Here is a 21,099-nt window from a genome sequence, read left to right as displayed (position 1 = left end):
GAGTTTCGCTCTTGTTGCCCAGGCTGGAGTGCAATGGCACTATCTTGGCTCACCGCAACCTCCGCCTCCCAGGTTCAAGCGATTCTCCTGCCTCAGCCTCCTGACTAGCTGGGATTACACATATGCACCACCACGCCCAGTTAATTTAGTATTTTTAGTAGAGATGGCGTTTCTCCATGTTTGTCAGGCTGGTCTTGAACTCCTGACCTCAGGTGATCTGCCTGCCTTGGACTGCCGAAGTACTGGGGTTACAGGCATGAGCCACTGCACCCAGCCTTATGTACCAATTTCTAAGGCTAAAGTCCATTGCTTTCAACAGACTCTTAAAAAGGGCTAAAACGGGCCACGCACGGTGGCTCGTGCCTGTAATCCCAGCACTTCAGGAGGCTAAGATGGGTGGATCACGAGGTCGGGAGTTCGAGACCAGCCTGGTCAACATGGTGAAACCTGTCTCTACTAAAAATACAAAAATTAGCTGGGCGTGGAGGCACACGCCTGTAATCCCAGCGCTACTTGGGACACTGAGGCAGGAGAATTGCTTGAACCTGGGACATGGAGGTTGCAGTGAGCAAAGATCGCGCCATCGCACTATAGCCTGGGCGACAGGGTGAGACTCTGTCTCAAAAAAAAGGGCTAGGCCGGGCGCGGTGGCTCACGCTTGTAATCCCAGCATTTGGGAGGCCGAGGTGGGCGGATCACGAGGTCAGGAGATCGAGACCACGGTGAAACCCCGTCTCTACAAAAAATACAAAAAATTAGCCGAGCGTGGTGGCGGGCGCCTGTAGTCCCAGCTACTCGGAGAGGCTGAGGCAGGAGAATGGCGTGAACCCGGGAGGCGGAGCTTGCAGTGAGACGAGATTGCGCCACTGCACTCCAACCTGGGTGACAGAGCGAGACCCCATCTCAAAACAAAAAAAAAGGGCTAAAACTTGAAACGGTTGACCACAGCCCTTAAATGTGTCATCTTTGTAAATCTGATATATTTGCTAAAATATTTTAATCATTTTCTGATTATAAAGGATAATGCAATTTATTATAACTATAATTTATTTTAGCCTATTTTTCATTAGTTGCCCAATCTTTTTTATTTCAAATTGAGATGGAGTCTCACTATGTTGCCCAGGCTGGCCTCAGACTCCTGGGCTCACACAATCCTCCCACCTCAGCCCCTCAAAGTGCCATAGGGACTGTGCCCAGCCTATGCATTTATTTATTAAGTGATTATTACAGGGATGGCACTATTAGGAATTACTTCAATTTATGGCAACTGCTTACTTTTATTTTATTTTATTTTTTGAGACAGAGTCTCGCTGTGTTGCCTAGGCTGCGTGCAGTGGCGCAATCTTGGCTCACGACAACCTCTGCCTGCTGGGTTCAAGAGATCCTCCTGCCTCGGCATCCTGAGTAGCTGGGATCACAGGCGCCTATCACCTAGCCTGGCTAATTTTTTGTATTTTTAGTAGAGATGGGGTTTCGCGATGTTGGCCAGGCTGGTCTCAAACTCCTGACCTCAGGTGATCCACCTGCCTCAGCCTCCCAAAGTGCTGTAATTACAGGCATGAGCCACTGCACCCAGCCAGGCAACTGCTTAAAAAAAAGGTAACATCATATAGCATCTAATTTTAAGGACATCTGCTTATTAGAATAATTAGCATTGGAAAAAAAAATCCCAATGACTTGGACATATTTTAATATTTATAACATGTTTTAAACACCAGTAAGCATGGACTTTATGTTTCATAATTGCCTCAGTAATCCTCAAAGGTCTCTAGTCTTTCTTGATTTTCATCTTACCAGTTGGTGAACAATGACCTTCTGTTTCAAAGAAACATGATTGATTTTTCCAATATAATTTAGAAAATAAAAGAACATAAGATATGTTGACAAGATACAATAATTAAACACAATAATAATTTTAGATATGATTTTGTACAGGGCACTACAAAATTAATATGTTGGAAATTCTATTTTTAAGGAGTGAAGCAATTACACACTTAGAGATAAAAGTTTTCAATTGTTTTGAAAACAAACATGTTGTAAAGTAAACTAAACTACATGTTGTAAAGCTGCTCTAAGATAATGATACAGGCTAGGTGAAATGGCTCATGTCTATAATCCCAGCACTTTGGGAGGCCAAGGCGAGTGGATCACCTGAGGTCACGAGTTCAAGATCAGACTGGCCAACATGGGAAAATCCTGTCTCTACTAAAAATACAAAAATTAGCCGGGGCTGGTGGTGCGCAACTGTAATTCCGGCTACTTGGGAGGCTGAGGGAGGGGAACTGCTCAAACCTGGGAGGTGGAGGTTGCAGTGAGCCAACATTGAGCCACTGCACTCTAGCCTGAGTGACAGAGGGAGACTCTGTCTCAATAAATAAATAGGCCGGGTGCAGTTGGCTCACGCCTGTAATCCCAGCAATTTGAGAAGCTGAGGCAGGTGGATCACTTGAGGTCGGGAGTTTGAGACCAGCCTGGCCGACATGGTGAAACCCTGTCTCTACTAAAAATACAAAAAATTAGCCAGGCGTTGTGGCAGATGCCTGTAATCCCAGCTACCCGGGAGGCTGAGGCAGGAGAATCGCTTCAGCCTGGGAGGCAGAGGTTGCAGTGAGCTAAGATTGTGCCATCATATTCCATCTGGGCAACAAAGTGAGACTCTGTCTCAAAAATAAATAAATACATAAAATAATAAAATAATGATACAAAAAATAGATTAATAATGAAAAGTTAAACAACTATTTTCTCTTACAACTCAAATGCAAGTTAAATTTTTAATCTCTTTAAATGGTATTAAATGCTATTTTAATTCTAGAGAAAATAATAAAGCATTATCTCATCCCCAAAAGAGACAAAAAGACATTATGGATATCCTGAAGAAAGAACATACCATACTACTTATGAAAGCGTCTTAGGGAAAAAACAGAACTGAACTTGATTAAAAATTTAGATCCAACAATCAATTTACATGAAATACAGAGGACAGAGGAATACATAAACCATACCACAGAAATGCAATCAGCAAAAGTGAGTCTGTAAGGAAATGTTAGAGGACAAATCATCTATTTTTTCCCAAGAAGTGGATTACAAGAAAAAAACAACAAAAACTCAAAAAACAAGCAATGAAAGAGGCATTCAGGGCCGGGCACGGTGGCTCATGCCTGTAATCCCAGCACTTTGGGAGGCTGAGGCAGGCAGATCACCTGAGGTTGGGAGTTCGAGACCAGCCTGACCAACATGGAGAAACCCCGTCTCTACTAAAAATACAAAATTAGCCGGGCATGGTGGCTCATGCCTGTAATCTCAGCTACTCAGGTGGCTGAGGCAGGAGAATTGCTTGAACCCAGGAGGCGGAGGTTTCAGTGAGCCGATATTGTGTCACTGCACTCCAGCCTGGACAACAAAGAGTGAAACTCTGTCTCAAAAAAGAAAGAATGAAAGAGGCATGCAAAGAGATTTCAGAGATACGGGTATGGTGGCTCACACCTGTAATCTCAACACTTTGGGAGGCTGAGGCGGGCAGATCAGCTGAGGTCGGGAGTTCGAGACCAGCCTGGCCAACATGGTGAAACCCCGTCTCTACTAAAAATGCAAAAATTAGCTGGGCGTGGTGGCAGGTGCCTGTAATCCCAGCTACCCAGGAGGCTGAGGTAGGAGAATTACTTGAACCCGGGAGACGGAGGTTGCAGTGAGCCACCATCATGCCAATGCACTCCAGCATGGGTAACAGAGTGAAACTCTGTCTCAAAAAAAAAAAAAAAAAAACCAGGAAAAGCGAAAAACAAAGAAAAAAAGATTTCAGAGATACAGAGATATATTAACTAGTCATAATGTGTGGACCTTATATGGATCTTATTTCAAACTTAAAACATTACCTCAAATGAATGTTCTTTATTATCCTCTAATCTGTAGTCCAATAGGACACTCAAAGACATGATGCTACAATCAAACTTGCCACTTTTTGCAGCCCAATTTGGATGTACAATGATGGCCGGTTCATCAGGCAAAATATATCTTCTTTCTCGACGCTGGCGTTCTATTTCCTCTTGACGTTTCCTTTCTTCTTCCTAAATATTTCAAATTTCAAGTCAAGGTTAAATCTGCAAGTAGGATGTATATACACATGCAAGATGAATATGTATCGAATATATACCTCATAAAGAAAAGGAACAAAATTCCCATGACTCTTCATGGTACTTATACAAACCATAAGGGTTGAGAAGGGAGGAAAGTTCAAATTCACTAAGAGTAGTAAGCTTTGATGGCTCCTAACTCTCTTTTGGATTTCCCAGCATAAGAAACTGCCTTGTAAAGAGGGGGAAAAATTATCTATATTGAGATTATATGAATTAGAAAATTATGGGAAAACAGTAGTGGTAGCATAGGTTTTAGATCTTCCTGAAACCTCACACTAAAAAGTCAAAGCAATATAGATATCAAAATCAAAAACCGATAGCATTCATAACAAAACTAAGTGACAAGGTATCCCCACAAACCAATATACAAATGGGTGGGAAAAGGCCAAAAGACCTATGTGTTACTGATGAATGTGTCCGAAGAAAGCATCAGGAAGCAATGGGTGAACAAGAAAACCAAAAAACAGCCAGTAGGTATTTACTGGAAAGTGCAGCAGCTGAAACTAGGCAAAATTTTACCCCTAACAAGAGAGTGAGTGGAGAATTTATTTTAAGATCTGAAGAGGCCTAGGCCACTCTAGCCTTACAAACTTGCAAAGCTCATTTACCAGGGCCCTATACTGAGGAGAAACTGCTGGGACTAGGAGAGGGACAACAAAGACATAGGAGAACGCCCAGATAAAAAGTGGTGAAGGGCAAAAGAAACAGCAAACCTCAGAAAGCAAGCCAACATATGTTTCTGACAAAACAAGAAACAACAAAACATAAGAGCAGAGCTCTATGAATTCAGAAAAGCTATCTGAAAGAAACGACGTTTATAAAATTCAGACAATCTAAATTCACATAAAAATGATTCAAGTTTTGAGGTCAAATCCCATACAAATTTAGTATGTTTTAAAAAAGAGAGTGAGAAGCAGCAGCAGAATTACATCCCTGTAGATGATGAAAGTGGGCCAGAAAGACACCACCACACAGCAGATGAAAATTTTAGCTTACTATTTTTAAAGTGTGCTAAAAGAAAATGTTACAAGAGACACAGGAATTCTGTATCATGATCTTAACATTCAAAATTCAGAAAGTGAGTATCTGATTGGTAGACAGATCATGTATCTGACCCTATCTGTAGCAATTCTTCAGCTTCTCTAATAGAAGTGGCCGTGGGAAAGGAGAATCAGGCCTGCTAAAAGCCAATCCAAAAAGAGAGACTGGATGGAAGATGGAAAAGATCTGCAACTTAGGAAGGGTTTGTGCATTTCATTATATGCTTTTTTTTTTTTTTTTTTTTTTTTTGACACAGGGTCGCACTCTGTCACCCTGGCCAGAGAGTAGTGGTGTGATCATAGCTCACAAATAGCATTGACCTCCTGGGTTCAAGCAATCCTCCCATGTCAGCCTCCCCAGTAGCTGAGACTACAGCCACATGTGACCATGCTCGGCTAATTTTTTTTTTTTTGTAGAGATGGGGTCTCACGAAGTTGTCTCCATCTATCCTGAACAATTCAGTTCTAAAGCACTCTTTTCAAGGTAAGGTTGATGTCTACACAGGAGACGGAGGCTGGCAGGGTGGTGGAGCCACAACTGCCCAGTGATGATGAGCTGCTTCATTACTAAATATTGAAACCCAGATGGAGCAAGGACAATAATCCATGCAGAGATAGCACAGGGTAGAGTCAGATCATTGGAAGAATTGGAGGCACCTGTGTAAACTCACAGCTTTCAGTATGCATAAGATATAGAAATAAATATAGATTTAAATATTTGTAAGTGTTATCTATCTATTTATCTAAATATCTATCTTCCATATCTCTGTTCACTGAAAGGGGTTCGGAGCAGCAACCTAATTGCAATGAGCATATCTCGGCTTCTAAATACCATTCTTCACTAAAAAGGAACCAGGGCTTCCTGGGGAAATTACTGATTCCTGTGGGTGGATCACCTGAGATTAGGAGTTTCAGACCAGCCTGGCTAACATGGCTAAACCCCATCTCTACTAAAAATACAAAACTTAGCCAGGCATGGTGGCAGGTGCCTGTAATCCCAGCTACTCGGGAGGCTGAGGTACAAGAATCGCTTGAACCCAGGAGGCAGAAGTTGCACTGAGCCAAGATCGTGCCACTCCACTGCAGCCTGGGCAACAGAGACTCCGTCTCAAAAAATAAAAATAAGGCCGGGTGCAGTGTAATACCAGCCTGTAATACCAGCACTTTGGGAGGCCGAGGCGGGTGGATCACAAGGTCAAGAGATTGAGACCATCTTGGCCAACATGACGAAACCCCGTCTCTACTAAAAATACAAAAATTAGCTGGGTGTGGTGGTGCGTGCCTGTAGTCCCAGCTCCTCAGGAGGCTGAGGCAGAAGAATAGCTTGAACCCAGGAGGCAGAGGTTGCAGTGAGCTGAGACTGCGCCACTGCACTCCAACCTGGCAACAGAGTGAGACTCCGTCTCAAAATAAATAAATAAATAAATAAAATTAAAAAATAAAAATAAATACATAAAAAAATAAGAAATCACAAGTCCATGCATCACCTAAGAACAAGGTAATTATCTTACACAATTACAAAACCATTATCACATTCAAGAAATTTAACACTGCTTTAATATTATCTAATGTCACATCCATATCCATAATAAAATTTCTCCAACTGTCCCAAAAATACTCTCTATGACTTTTATTTTTGCCTATCCAGGATCTAGTCAGATTTCACTTAGTTCATTTGGTTGTTATGTCTCATTAGCCTCCTTTAATCTAAGAGATCCCTTTAACCACTTCTTTCTTTTATCTTTCATTATATGGACCATTTTTTGAAAAGTTTAGGAAAGCTTCGAAAATTTTTCACATTCTAAAAAAATAAAAAATTTAAAAAAGAAAATTTCACATTCTAGATTTATCTGTTTTCTCATAATCAGATTTAGAGTAAACATTTCTAGAAGGAATTCTTCATAAATAATGATGTGTACTTTACAATGTTTAAGATTTAGAAACTGATTATGAGGCTTATCCAATTACTGGTGCTTAAACACACTTCTGAGATCCCTACATTTCAAATTCAGAAAACAAGTAACAGGCTTATGCATCCAGGAGTTATTCTATTGGACATAAAACGGAAGCATAAAACAGCTTGAATAAATAGTCTTGAGTCTCAAGGTTTGATTCAATCAAACATACTGTTTTAGAAGTAGACAGATTCTGGAATAAGCACTTCACTAGAACTCAATTTCTGAGCCATTTACCTAGAACTTTTTTGTGTGTTTGTTTTTGTTTTGTTTTGTTTTTGAGACAGAGTCTCACTCTGTCGCCCAGGCTGGAGTGCAGTGGTGTAATCTCGGCTCACTGCAAGCTCCGCCTCCCAGGTTCAGGCCATTCTCCTGCCTCAGCCTCCCGAGTAGCTGGGAGTACAGGCGCCTGCAACCACGTCCAGCTAATTTTTTGTAATTTTAGTAGAGACGGGGTTTTACCACATTAGCCAGGACGGTCTTGATCTCCTGACCTCGTGATCCGCCCACCTCGGCCTCCCAAAGTGCTGGGATTACAGGCGTGAGCCACCACGCCCAGCCTTTTTACCTAGAACTGTTTTGTATCTTCACTGTGGTGTTGGTGGTGGTTATAAAACGATATGCATTTGTAAAAACTCACAGAACTGTTCATAAAAAAAGTTGAATTTTATAATACGTAAATTGCACCTTAACAAAAGCATACACACGGCCGGGCCTCAGCACTTTGAGAGGCTAAGGGAGGCGGATCACCTGAGGTCAGGAGTTCGAGACCCGCCTGACCAACATGGAAAAACACCATCTCTACTAAAAACACAAAATTAGCCAGGCACGGTGGTGCATGCCTGTAATCCCAGCTACTTGGGAGGCCAAGGCAGGGGAATTGCTTGAACCCGGGAGGTGGAGGTTGTGGTGAGCCAAGATCGTGCCATTGCACTCCCTCCTAGGCAACAAGAGTGAAACTCCATCTCAAAAAAATAAATAAATAGCTGGGCACGGTGGCTCACACCTATAATCCCAGCACTTTGGGAGGCTGAGGCAGGCAAATCACAAGGTCAGGAGATCAAGACTAGCCTGGCCAACATGATGAAACCCCGTCTCTATTAAAAATACAAAAAATTAGCTGGGCATAGTGGCGAGCGCCTGTAATCTCAGCTACTTGGGAGGCTGAGGGAGGAGAATAGCTTGAACCTGGGATGCGGAGGTTGCAGTGAGCCGAGATCACTCCACTACACTCCAGCCTGGGCAACAGAACAAGACTCAGTCTCCAAAAAAAAAAATAAATAAATGAATAAAATTAAATAAATAAAAGCATACACACATATAATCTTAACTCACATATTCCAAGAACACCCTATACACGAATATTAATACCATAGAGTATAATAATAGATTGAGTACATACCTCTTTATCGTCTTCAGATTTCCTATCATCATCTTCATCCTCTTCTTTTTCAGATTTCTCTAACTCCTTCTGTTCTTCTTTTTGTTCCTCTACTTTAAGCTGTTTTGTCAATCGGGCTATTAACTGGGATTTTAATCCTTTGGAACTAAGAGCTCGACTTTCTAATTCTTTTCGGAGGTCATTTACCTGAATATACGGAGCAGAAAAACACCGGAAAAAAAAAGGCGGGGGGGTGGGGGGGAGCAGATATTGAAAGAGGAAACAAACTAGCTACAATTAACAATTATCTTTTGTGTTTTCTGTTTTTTTTGAAAGTCTCACTCTGTCGCCCAGGCTGGAGTGCAGTGGTGTGATCTCGGCTCACCGCAAGCTCTGCCTCCCAGGTTCAAGCGATTCTCCTGTCTCAGCCCCCAAGGTAGCTGGGATTACAGATGCGCATCACCACACCCAACTAATTTTTGTACTTTTAGTAGGGACAGGGTTTCAACATGTTGGTCAGGCTGCTCTCGAACTCCTGACCTCACGATCAGCCTGCCTTGGCCTCCCAAAGTGCTGGGATTACAGGCGTGAGCCACCACGCCCAGCCTTTTGTGTGACTTTTTAAAAATGTGGTGAAAAAAACATTTGTACAGCTCACAAAACACTTGTGAAAATGCAAAATGATAGAATATTTTTGGAAAATAAAACATTTTAACATGCGTAAAAATTTTTTTAAATGTTCTTTGACCCAGAAGTTCTAATTTCTGGCGGTCTACCCTAAGGAAACATCCTAAATAGAAGGGGAAAAAAACCCACAAAACTATAGATTTACTTATTTCCTCCCTCCAAAAAAGTGAAGAGTCTAATGTTTCATAAATTAGCCAGGTGTGGTGGTGAATGCCTGTAGTCCTAACCACTTGGGAGGCTGAGATGGGAAGACTGCTTGAGCCCAGGAGTTTAAGGTTCCAGTGAACTATGCACTGCACTCCAGTCACGGCGACAGAGACCTTGTCTCTAAAAGTAAGTAAATAAACAAATGTCCAATAGAGGAGTAATACCAGCAGGGAATGGTGGCTCCTGCCTGTAATCCTAGCACCTTTGTAGTCCGAGGTGGCAGGATTGCTTGAGGCCAGGAGTTTAAAATCAGCATGGGGAACATAGCAAAACCCCATCTCTTTAGAAAAAAAAATTAGCCAGGTATGGTGGAACATGTCTTTAGCCCAAGCTACTTGAGAGGCTTAGGTCAGAGGACCACTTGAGCCTAGGAGTTTGAAGCTACAGTGAACTCTAATCACACCACTGCACTCTGTCCCTTTAAAAATAACAATAATAATATCACCTAGGAAAAAATCTGCATATCAATTTAATTGAATAGTATAAAATATTTAAAAATAATTACATGGACAAAATTAATGTTAACTCAACAGAATGGGTCATTTTTCTTTTTTTTTTGAGGCAGGGTCTTGCTCTGTCACCCAGGCGGGAGTGGCACAACCATGGCTCATGGCTCACGGCTCACCGCCGCAGCCTTGACCTTCCAAGTTCAAGTGATCTTCCCACCTCAGGCTCCTGAGTAGCTGGGACTATAGGCATGCATCACCATGCTCAGCTAATTTTTTTTTTTTTTTGGTAGAGACAGTCTCAGTATGTTGCCAGGGTTGATCTTGAACTACTGGGCTATAGCAATCTGCCCATCTGGGCCTCCAACAGTGCTAGGATTACAGGCATAAAGCATTGTGCCCAGCTGCAACCTTACATGCACACACGTATTTTTAGGCAGGATTTCATTTTGTCGCCTAGGCTGGAGTGCAGTGGCACAATGATAGTTCACTGCAGGCTCCAGGTTCCAGGCTCAAGCAAACTCCTGAGGAGGACTGCTTCAGTCTAGGAGTTTGAGACTAGCTTCTGGCAACATAGTGAGGCCCTGTCTCTACAAAAAGTTTAAAAAATTATTTGGGCATAGTGGCACACGCCTGTAGTCCCAGCTACTTGGGAAGCTGAGGTGGGAGGATTTGATAGCCGGGCGTGGTGGCAGGCGCCTGTAGTCCCAGCTACTCGGGAGGCTGAGGCAGGAGAATGGTGTGAACCCAGGAGGCAGAGCTTGCAGTGAGCCAAGATCGCACCACTGCACTCCAGCCTGGGCGGCAGAGCGAGACTCCATCTTAAAAAAAAAAAAAAAAATTACATTTTTCGTAAGTTTCTTCCCATCCCCTTGAAGTTAGTGCAGAAATCCTACCTTCTTAGTTCTCAAAGTTACTATAGTTACACTATAGACCCTCATATATTATAGGCATTCAACAGATATTGGCTGTACTGATTTATAAAATTGCCTTTTAATTTATATGTATATAAATACAATTGGCCAGGCACGGTAGCTCACGCCTGTAAACCCAGCACTTTGGGAGGCCGAGGCAGGTGGATCACCTGATGTCAGGAGTTTGAGACCAAACTGGCCAACATTCTGAAACCTCGTCTCTACTAAAACTAGAAAAATTAGCCGAGCGTGGTGGCGGGGCGCCTGTAATCCCAGCTACTCAGGAGGCTGAGGCAACAGAATCTACTGAACCCAGGAGGCAGAGGTTGAAGTGAGCCGAGATCGCGCCACTGCAGTCCAGCCTGGGCGACAGGCGAGACTCCATCTCAAAAAGAAATTTTTAATTGAAAAAAAAAAATAAAATCCATCCTTATAAAGTTACCTTCATTGTCTTTGGATCAAGTTTAGACCAATGGGTAGGTGTAGAAATTTCTTTAGCTTCACCATCATCCTTCTCTTCTTCATCCTGACATACAAAGTTAAGAATGTAATTACTATTATGAAACCTTAAAATAAAAATAATTTATTTTTAAAAGTCTGTTGCTGATCTGTGCAAGGTCACAAATGTTTCAGATTGTCTTCTCCTAAAGTTATTATTTAGGCAAGTCCACGTACATACATTCTACCACTTTTAACTGATCACAAAGACACTCATCAGCCAATCAAAGCCAGATCTGTGAAACACAAAAGGGTGATAAATTACAACACAAAGGATATCAGGGATGCACAAACACTGCCGGTCTCCACAAACCACACAGTGTGTGATCTTGCCCCAATTTTCAAGCCACCCAAAGACTGATTTAGTCAGACCTTTGAAATGTACCAAAGACGTTGCCACATAGCCTGAAATTTCAAATCTCTCAGACTTGTGGTTGTCCAATTTCAAATATCCATGACTAGAACTGATGACCATGAAAAAGAAAATTTTTTAAATTTTAGAAAATAGCAAAATGTTTAAAATCGCTTAATACTGAATCTTGTTCAACAACTGGTCCCAGATTCCAGCAACTAGACCTATGATAAAAACAAAATTCTGTGCAATTTAAGCACAACTTATTTTCCTTTGAGGTCTCAGCGCTCTTAAAGTTAGGATAATACACAGAAATTTTAAGAGAAAAGAACATACAACTATACTGCTGAAAGCTGGATTACCAGTCGCTGTTACCAGTTATGTTCCTCCATGTGTGTTTGTTATGTAGTGTGTGGTGTGCATTTGTGCCTGTGTTCCTGTGCCTGTGAGAAGCGGAAATAGAAAAAGGGATTAGCGTTCAGTGCCTGTTCTCCATCAGCCTCCTTGCGTTCACCCTGAAGCTTCTCGACCAGCTGCTGCTTGTATCCTCGGGAGAGGGTTTCCCACTCTGAGCGGGTGGGAAGGCAATGCCAAACATCCGGGAAAAATAAAACCACTGTCTCCACATGAGCTGGAACTGTACGCCCCTTGTGGGTCTCCTCAGGGCGATGGTAGCGAATCTCTGCAAAACGGTACCTGTTGCAAGGGAAGAAGCATGTTGGAAAAAAAATTCTAAAATACATTTTAAAGACCCTAGTTCACTTGTAGCACATCAAGTAAAGAAATTTGCTGCAAGAACTTGAGGTTGGTCTAAAGAAAAAAAAATTATAGAAGCCATAGTTCCTCTTTTGGTACATTTGTACAATATTTAATAAGTTAAAGGAAGAATATGTTCCCCCAAGGCATTTTCAAGTTTGATTACTGAGCTACCCACATTTTAGAGAATACCTGAAGAAGCTGGATAGCTGTTCAGATTTCACGTGCTAAAAAAGAATATTCTCAAATTAAGTCACAAGAGATACACTAAAATACACAGGACAAATAAGCCTCAAGAGAAAATATGGCTGAACAAAAATAATCGCAACTACAACATTTTATAACAAAAGAATTATAATGAAATGAAGTTCTCTCTTGACGATCTTCTCCAGCTATGCATGAAATGAAAAGTATTTTCAACATACATCCAACTTCCAAAGTACAACATAACAAAACATTTAAATTTTCAGTTTATTTTGATTAGTTCTTAATCCTTTTTCCCCCAAAACATTTTAGCACCAAATAAACTTTAGCTACAAATGGGGATTTTCCTTTGAGATTACCTGCATTGACCAGGGTTGCTAAAATGAGCCGGGGGGAAAAGGCTGATCGACAAGAACAACTACATAAACTATTAGTAAAACACTTCTAATCAAGAAATGAATTAGTACTTACCATTGTGTGCACACACTTAGATCAATGCCTGTCAGAGCCTTACAACAACGAATAGCAGTCTTAATCAACACAGAGGGATCTTTTTCTGGGTCTGGTCCATCCAACGAAGGAGACCAGTGGCCTCCAATGGCCATAGCTTCATCCTTGCCTTTCATGCCCACTAAAAACTAATTCAAAATAAAGAATCATTTACATATATTACGCACCCTGTCAAATTACAAATAAGATACTTGAGAAGGAAAGGTACGAACCTTTCCAATATCATTTTTACTACCTCTGGTATCTGTCAGTCAAGGAAGAGTTCAGTTCATTGTGTTCCACACTGCATTTCAGCAATGGAATAGGATTTACACACATCATAACTCATCCTTTTAAAATATTTCTTCAGATAGAGTTCTTTTAAAGAAACAAGCTATAATTCAAACTTCAACAACATCCAAAGACACTCTGAATCCTATTACCACTAAGATTCTACTATGTTACAAATATAAAACATCAAAATGACTGTTGAACTAGTAGCGTACAAATAAGTTATAGTCGTAATCTGCAATGAGAAAAACATCTACATCATTAAATTCTGGGTGCCTTAACATTGAAATTATTCATTAAACTAATCAACAAATATTAAAATGTAGGGCTTTAGATTTTATGTGTACAAAGTTACAGCTAAGCAAAGTGAATACATCTAAAGTTAAAACAAATGTGTCCTTTTACCTTAACAAGTCTAGCAGGATGTTGGAATCCATCTCGAAGTTCTTGTGGGTCTTCAGCAAGAGCACATGACTTATGATATAAATCTTCCATACTAGGGCTAGCCATCAGCATTACCTATTATAGTCAAATAATTCAATCCTGTCAAAAGTCTAAAGTAATGTGAAAAAATGAGAAGCACTACTAATTATCTTTACATATTAGATGTCTGAAATTTTTAAATAAAAATAGGAAGTAATACTATAGCAGAAACAGTATTAGATACCTCAGCCTCCCAAAGTGCTGGGATTACAGGCGTGAGCCACCACGCCAGGCCTAGATACCTTATAATTACTTAGTTTTAACTTTTGAAGGGATGCTTTTTCAGTCAAACAATGCTTTAAACAAAACTATAGACTATACACAATATATTGAATGTTTCCCTTAAGACTGACATTTAGTGCATTCATCTAACATTAACTTTTATCTGAGGCTACCAGAAGTCATACAACATTCCAAATATCTCATTAATATCAACTTTATCTTGACATTTTTAATAAGCTTTAAAATGTTAGAATAAAACTAGTTTTACAGCTCAAGAGATGAGACAAAGAGCTTAAATTAAATTATGTAACCAAAACAGGATCAAGCAGTCAAGAAGAAAACAGGTATCTGGGTCTACCTAACAAACACTTTCTGAAGGATAATTCTAATACCCTTTTATTATGAATAATTGCTAAGAAATTTAAGCTGCATATCACATTTGAATACAAACCTTTGCACTGTATAAGTGGTCGGCATCTGGTGGATCAAGAATGGCCATATTTTTTTCTAAGGACTCTACTTCTCTGTGCATTACATAAAAATTGCAGTAATTTCCCAGCTGAAATGGTCTTGACAAAGGGAAAGCATCCACCCATGTAAACTGAGCATCAAAAAAGTCACTAGGTATATACAAATTCTGATAACGGCGCCTTAGTTCCATCATGTCACAACTGGGACTGAAAAACAGACATAAGTAGTGAATAAATAGCCTTAATAAAAAGGTTACACAAACATTTAATTCTGTAGCAAATATAACTGGATATAGTAAAACGTAAGCTGAAAAAAGACAAAGTCAGTTACTAATGAGCTATAGATTTGCATAGAGACATATGAAAATATTACTTTCAAATTTATATACACAAAGCTTTGAATAAATAGTATTCTCAGTGTTATCCTTATTTCGTTACTTTTTGTTACAGAAGACCCTTTGAAATAACTTGAACCTTAGCTCCAGAAAAGATCTGTACAAAAGCAGGTTTTCCTCAGTTGGAACTGTGGATTACTTGAAAATTATGGTTCATGTTGAATGGATACAAAACAGCAATGAGAGTGGTACCAAAATAGTATTTCTATATGCCCCTCAATCAGGTTTTTGAGTGTAGAAAAACTATAACTTTTATTTTACTATAGTAAGTTCCTAGATCAAGCATACTTACATTCAAAATTAAATACAAAAATCCACAAAAAGCAAAATTCGTATGTTCCTTGGATTATCTGCACCTCCACACCCCTTTCTCTGTGAATGATTAAGATCCATACCTGATTATTATGTATAGAGGGGATAAATTTCTTGCCTTTTAAATCTCGCACTGATTTTTTAAAGGATCATTTCCTTTTTCCTAAGAAGTAGAGCTTTTAAAAGAGAGGAACTGAAAGGTCAATCTGGCAAAAGGTTAAGAGATGTCTGTTAAAAGTATAATGTAAGATAAAAAGAACTACATTGTCTTTTTTAAAGACAACTAAAGGCAGAAGTATGAAAGATGAAGTAATCTACATGCAGAGATGTCTTTATTTGAAGTACAAAAATAAATACAGAGCAATAAACCTGTCAGTTAATAGACTATTACCTACCTACCTATTCATCTATTTATCTATTCTATCTACAGACAGAATCTATCTATCTATCTATCTATCTATCTATCTATCTATCTATCTGTCTATCTGTCTATTCTATCCTATCTACAGACAGAATCTTGCTCTGTTACCCAGGCCAGAGTGCAGTGTGGCATACTCACAGCTTGCTATAACCTGAATTCCTAGGCTCAAGCAATCCTTCCACGTCAGCCTCCAAGTATTAGAGCTAGGACTACGGGTGCACTACCACATGTGGCTAACTTCTACTTTTTGTAGAGGTGAGGTCTCACTATATGCCTAGGCTGGTCTCAAACTCCTGGCCTCAAGTGATCCTTCCACCTCAGCCTCCTAAAGTGCTGGATTACAGGCGTGAGCCACCAGTGCCAGGCCTATAATTATACTTTATTTGGATATGATTCTGCTGTCAAAATAATAAAAACATGAAACAAGTACCTGAGTTTTGTTACAAAAAGCAAGTATGTATAATTGTTTCCCAATTCCATATCACCAGAATTTTAGAAGTCATGTTTTACCCCACAGGAGTAAAATTTATAATAAAACAAAAGATGTAAGTACAAATAAATCATTTCATGGGCACGAAGTTTCTTATAATCATATTAGTATAAGAAAATCTTGATTTATACAACTACAAATGAGAAGTACGGAAACTTTAAAATCATTTTTACTTGCAAGAGATCCATTTAATGTTCTGGGAATTTACTTCAAAGTGGTAAAACTAAACTGTGAGGCCGGGCGCGGTGGCTCACGCCTGTAGTCCCAGCACTTTGGGAGGCCAAGGCGGGCGGATCACGAGATCAGGAGATGGAGACCATCCTGGCTAACACGGTGAAACCCCATCTCTACTAAAAATACAAAAAAAATTAGCCGGGCGTGGTAGCGGGCACCTGTAGTCCCAGCTACTCGGGAGGCTGAGGCAGGAGAATGGCATGAACCCAGGCGGCGAAGCTTGCAGTGAGCCGAGATCGAGCCACTGCACTCCAGCCCGGGTGACAGAGCAAGACTCCATCTCAAAAAAAAAAAAAAAAAAAAAAAAAAACTAAACTGTGAAGGTCTAATTTTTTTTTTTTTTTTTTTTTTGAGACAGAGTCTCCCTCTGTCTCCCAGGCTGGAATGCAGTGATGCAATCTCGGCACACTGCAATCTCTGCCTCCCGGGTTCAAGCGATTTTCCTGCCTCAGCCTCCCAAGAAGCTGGGATTACAGGTACGCACCACCACGCCCAGCTAATTTTTGTATTTTTTAGTAAAAATGGAGTTTCACCATGTTGGCCAGGCTGGTCTTGAACTCCTGACCTCAAGTGATCTGTCCGCCTCAGCCTCCCAAAGTGCTGGGATTACAGGCATCAGACACTGCACTCGGCCCCTGAAGGTCTAATTGAGAAGAAGCTAAATAGCTGTTCAATTTCATATCCTATGCATCAACTCTTCCCAAAAGAGCATTCAATATTGAGAACAGATGGGTTAAAATCAGAGCTCCTCTATTTAATATCTTTGAGGCTGGGAAAGTGGTTTTGGTTTCAACTGGTTTCTCAGAAATATGCAGACTACAGATTTTTAAGTATAAGAGTAAGCAGCTATAAGAAGAAAACTAGCGTAACGTTAAGAGTAGTTGCTGGGCCAGGCGTGGTGGCTCACGCCTGTAATCCCAGCACTTTGGGAGGCTGAGGCGATTGGATCACCTGAGGTAAGGAGTTTGAGATCAGCCTGGCCAACATGGTGAAACCCTGTCTCTACTAAAAATACAAAATTAGGCAGGTGTGGTGGCGCATTCCTGTAATCCCAGCTACTCGGGAGGCTGAGGCAGGAGAATTGCTTGAACCTGGGAGGCAGAGGTTGCAGTGAGCCAAGATCGCGCCATTGCTTTCCAGCCTGGGCAACAAGAGCGAAACTCCATCTCAAAAAAAAAAAAAAAAAAAAAAAGCAAAAAAGAAGTAGGCGCTGATTTGACCATAAGTAAGAGTAAATGAATGCCAACTATGTAACATAATTAAGCAAAGTCACCAAGCAAAATTTTCTTGGCATTAAGTAGCTTGACTAAAATTCACTGGGTTACTAAATCTAGAACTGAGTATCTGGAAATTTTAACCTCTGATAGGCAAGTATTATGAACGGTAATTATCACTCTGTTTAAATGTAATAATATCCTCTTAGGCCACTGCATTGCATACAGCTATTTGCTTTTAGGCTAAACAGCCCTGAACACTGCTTTTAATGATTTTCTTATTTTACTGTCAATTTGTTATTTTTCCATCTATTAATCTATTACCTAAGTTGCGACCATAACCCACCATTAATTACTGAGACTATACAACTGCCACACACTGGGTTAAGTCCTTTGGATACATGAACTAAACCTCGCAATAATTTTGCTAGTTAATACTACCTTTGTTTTGCAGGTGAACCTCAGAAATTCCTGGTAACTTGGCCAGGCACAGTGGCTCACACCTGTAATCCCAGCACTTTGGGAGGGCCAGGCAGGTGGATCACTTGAGGTCAGGAGTTCCAAACAAGCCTGGCCAACATGGTGAAACCCCATCCCTACTAAAAATACAAAAATTAGCTGGGTGTGGTGCTGAGCACCTGTAATCCCAGCTACTAGGGAGGCTGAGGCAGGAGAATAGCTTGAACCCAGGAGGCGGACGCTGCAGTGAGCTGAGATCATGCCACTGCACTCCAGCCTGGGTGAAAGAGTAAGACCCTGTCTCAAAAAAAAAAAAAGAAAAAAGAAATTCCTGGTAATTTGTCATGACTTCTGATTCAAAGGGTGAATAATATATTTATGTATATACATACACATACACTATACATGTGAATACATTATGTATGTGAGTATATATGCATATCTATGTTTCTATTACACTACACTGCCAGGGCTAAACTTGAAATAATCAGTTTACTACTGTATTATTGCTTTATCATATACAATGGACTATACATGATCTTCAAGTTATCAATAAGTCTAGATCTTAACTGATTCTAACTTTAGGGGAATAACGTTATGACAGAGGAATTTCCTTGAGGGGCTGCCTTTATCAATACCAGTCGATATCCTTCATGGGGGTATAAAAATAATGCAGCATTGTAGAGAATTAAGTTATTTCAAATTGCATTTCTGCCCTTATATGAAGAACACTAACTGTCGGGAAATCAATGTTGCAAGAAAAATACCTCTGTAACATATTCTATCAAATTATATGAAATTAGTAACTCAAGAAAACAATGGGTGGGGAATAACCTACCAATCTAAAGAAAACTTTGAAAACTGAACTGTGTAACGTGGAACAACACGTCGAACTCTCCGAGGTGATCGCTCTCGCTCTCTTCGTGGAGATCTTTCCCGGGAACGTTTCCTCTGAGGTGATCTTTCTCTTGATCTACGTCTTTCTCTCTCTCTCTCACGACTGAAAGCAAATTTTTCTAAAATTACTAATATTTCTAATATTATGGAAAAGCTCTTCAATGAAGTAAATAGAGTAGCTAATATAAGCAAGATTCCACAGGATATTTAACTTTTTAAAAATTGTAGTAAAATATCCATAACATAAAATTTACCATTTTAAAGCTTTATATTATAAGCATAGTTCAGTGGCATTAACTATGTTTACATTGTTGTACAACCATTGCCACCATCCACAGTACACTTTAGAAAATATACCTTCGATCATCTTTTCTGTTAGGCACTTGATCCCCTCTGTCATTTCTTCCTGAAAATCGGGATGGGGGATCTAATCGTCGTGCCGGTTGTGGTTGTGAAACTATACGAACAGGAGGCTGCAATAAACCAGCTTTAAAAGATAAAAGAAAAAAATGTTTAGCGTATCTAAACAAAGTTCGAAAGCATTACCTGATAAAATTAGAGGAACAAAGTTAAATAACTGAGAGTCACTAAAATTGTTTTTTCAAAGTTGGCCTAATTTATATATATTTTTAAAGAATAGGTACTGGCCGGCTGCGGTGGCTCACACCTGTAATCCCAGCACTTTGGGAGGCCAAGGCGGGTGGATCACCTGAGGTAGGAGTTCAAGACCAGCCTGGTCAACATGGTGAAACCCTGTCTCTACTAAAAATGCAAAAATTAGCTGGGAGTAGTGGTGAGCGCCTGTAATCCCAGCTAATCAGGAGCCTGAGGCAGGAGAATCGTTTGAACCCAAGAGACGAGGCTGCAGTGAGCTGAGATTGGACCACTGCACTCCAGCCTGGGCAGCAGAAGCAAAACTCCGTCTCAAAAAAAAAAAAAAAAGAATAGGTACTGTCAGGTCAGGCGCAGTGGCTCACACCTGTAAGTCCAGCACTTTGGGAGGCAGAGGCGGGCAGATCATGAGGTCAGGAGTTTGAGACCAGCCTGGCCAATATGGTGAAATCCCGTCTCTACTAAAAATACAAAAAAATTAGCCAGGCATGGTGGCGCCTTCCTGTAATCCCATTTACTCAGGAGGCTGAGGAAGGACAATCACTTGAACCCAGAAGGTGGAGGTTGCATGCTACTGCATTCCAGCCTGGGCGAAAGGGCGAGACACCGTGTCAAAAAAAAAAAAAAAAACAAAAAAAAAAAACAAAAAAAAAAAACAGGTACCTTTTTTTGAGACAGAGTCTCACTCTGTTGCCCCACTTGGAGTGCAGTAGTGCAATTATGGCTTACTGCAGCCTTGACCTCCCAGGCTTAAACAATCCTCCCATCTCAGCGTCCAAAGCAGCTGGGACATAGGCATGCACCACTAAACCCAGCTAATTTTTTTTTTTTTAGTTTTTTGAGGAGATGGGGTCTCCCTATGTTGCCCAGGTGGGGCACTATCTTGATGAATTCTTCCCAATATTGAAAATCAACAATTTCATTTTGAAATAGTATAAATATTTCCAGGTAGGAATAGTGCAAATTTACCTTCTTTACTACAATGCACACTTAATTTATGGAAAGATGTCTAATATATGCAAAGTTCTAAGTATTTTAGACAGAGTAACCAGAATAAGTAACGACGTCCTTTACAACATAGATTAAAATACTCATTCCCCCTTTCAACATCTGATCACGCCATAAGGACAAAAAAATGTGTTTTTCTTTAAAATTTGCTCAACCTCAGTAGAATGATTCACATTAAACGTCTCTAAAGTAGACAGAACTATTACACATCACAGAAAATAAACACAAGCACAAATAATTTCATTCTTCCCGACTGATAACATGATATATGAGATCCCACATCTCTACACTAGAACAGTTTTCTGACGCTGGTCTATGACAATGATATTAATTCCTGGTAGAAAGCCTAGTATGGTGATCATCTGAATTATTGCTCTGCAATTTGTAGCAGGAAAAAAATCTCTCCACTACTATGTTTCCTAAAAAATTAGTTCAATATGGTCTGATTTTTATTATGAATGGAAAAATGTGTATGTCAGCAGGATTCTTATGCATTGTTATGCTCATCTCCCTTTTTATGTTCCTGTCA

At 40.3% G+C, this 21,099-nt stretch overlaps 1 protein-coding gene and 1 non-coding gene across 12 annotated transcripts in view; both read right to left on the bottom strand.

Annotated features, from left to right (window-relative positions):
- The window catches only part of CCAR1 (cell division cycle and apoptosis regulator 1), a 74,677-nt gene that overhangs the window by 22,254 nt on the left and 31,324 nt on the right, over positions 1-21,099 (bottom strand). For all 11 annotated transcript variants that reach the window (XM_063637147.1, XM_055274511.2, XM_063637150.1 and 8 more), the window contains 9 exons: positions 19,308-19,437; positions 18,892-19,053; positions 14,510-14,735; positions 13,759-13,872; positions 13,045-13,211; positions 12,099-12,309; positions 11,206-11,289; positions 8,531-8,716; positions 3,873-4,064 (listed from right to left, as the gene is read on the bottom strand). In XM_063637147.1, the coding sequence (XP_063493217.1) occupies positions 3,873-4,064; positions 8,531-8,716; positions 11,206-11,289; positions 12,099-12,309; positions 13,045-13,211; positions 13,759-13,872; positions 14,510-14,735; positions 18,892-19,053; positions 19,308-19,437 (1,472 nt within the window). The remainder of the gene's footprint in view (positions 1-3,872; positions 4,065-8,530; positions 8,717-11,205; positions 11,290-12,098; positions 12,310-13,044; positions 13,212-13,758; positions 13,873-14,509; positions 14,736-18,891; positions 19,054-19,307; positions 19,438-21,099) is intronic.
- On the bottom strand, positions 13,343-13,409 carry LOC129481456 (small nucleolar RNA SNORD98). The gene has a single exon (XR_008657445.1). It is a non-coding gene; the product is annotated as a small nucleolar RNA SNORD98 (small nucleolar RNA).

This window comes from Symphalangus syndactylus, chromosome 4 (genome assembly GCF_028878055.3).
Source record: "Symphalangus syndactylus isolate Jambi chromosome 4, NHGRI_mSymSyn1-v2.1_pri, whole genome shotgun sequence".
Classification (NCBI taxonomy): Eukaryota; Metazoa; Chordata; class Mammalia; order Primates; family Hylobatidae; genus Symphalangus; species Symphalangus syndactylus.
Note: the sequence above shows the minus strand (reverse complement) of the source record. Positions and strands in the feature narration are given on the sequence as shown.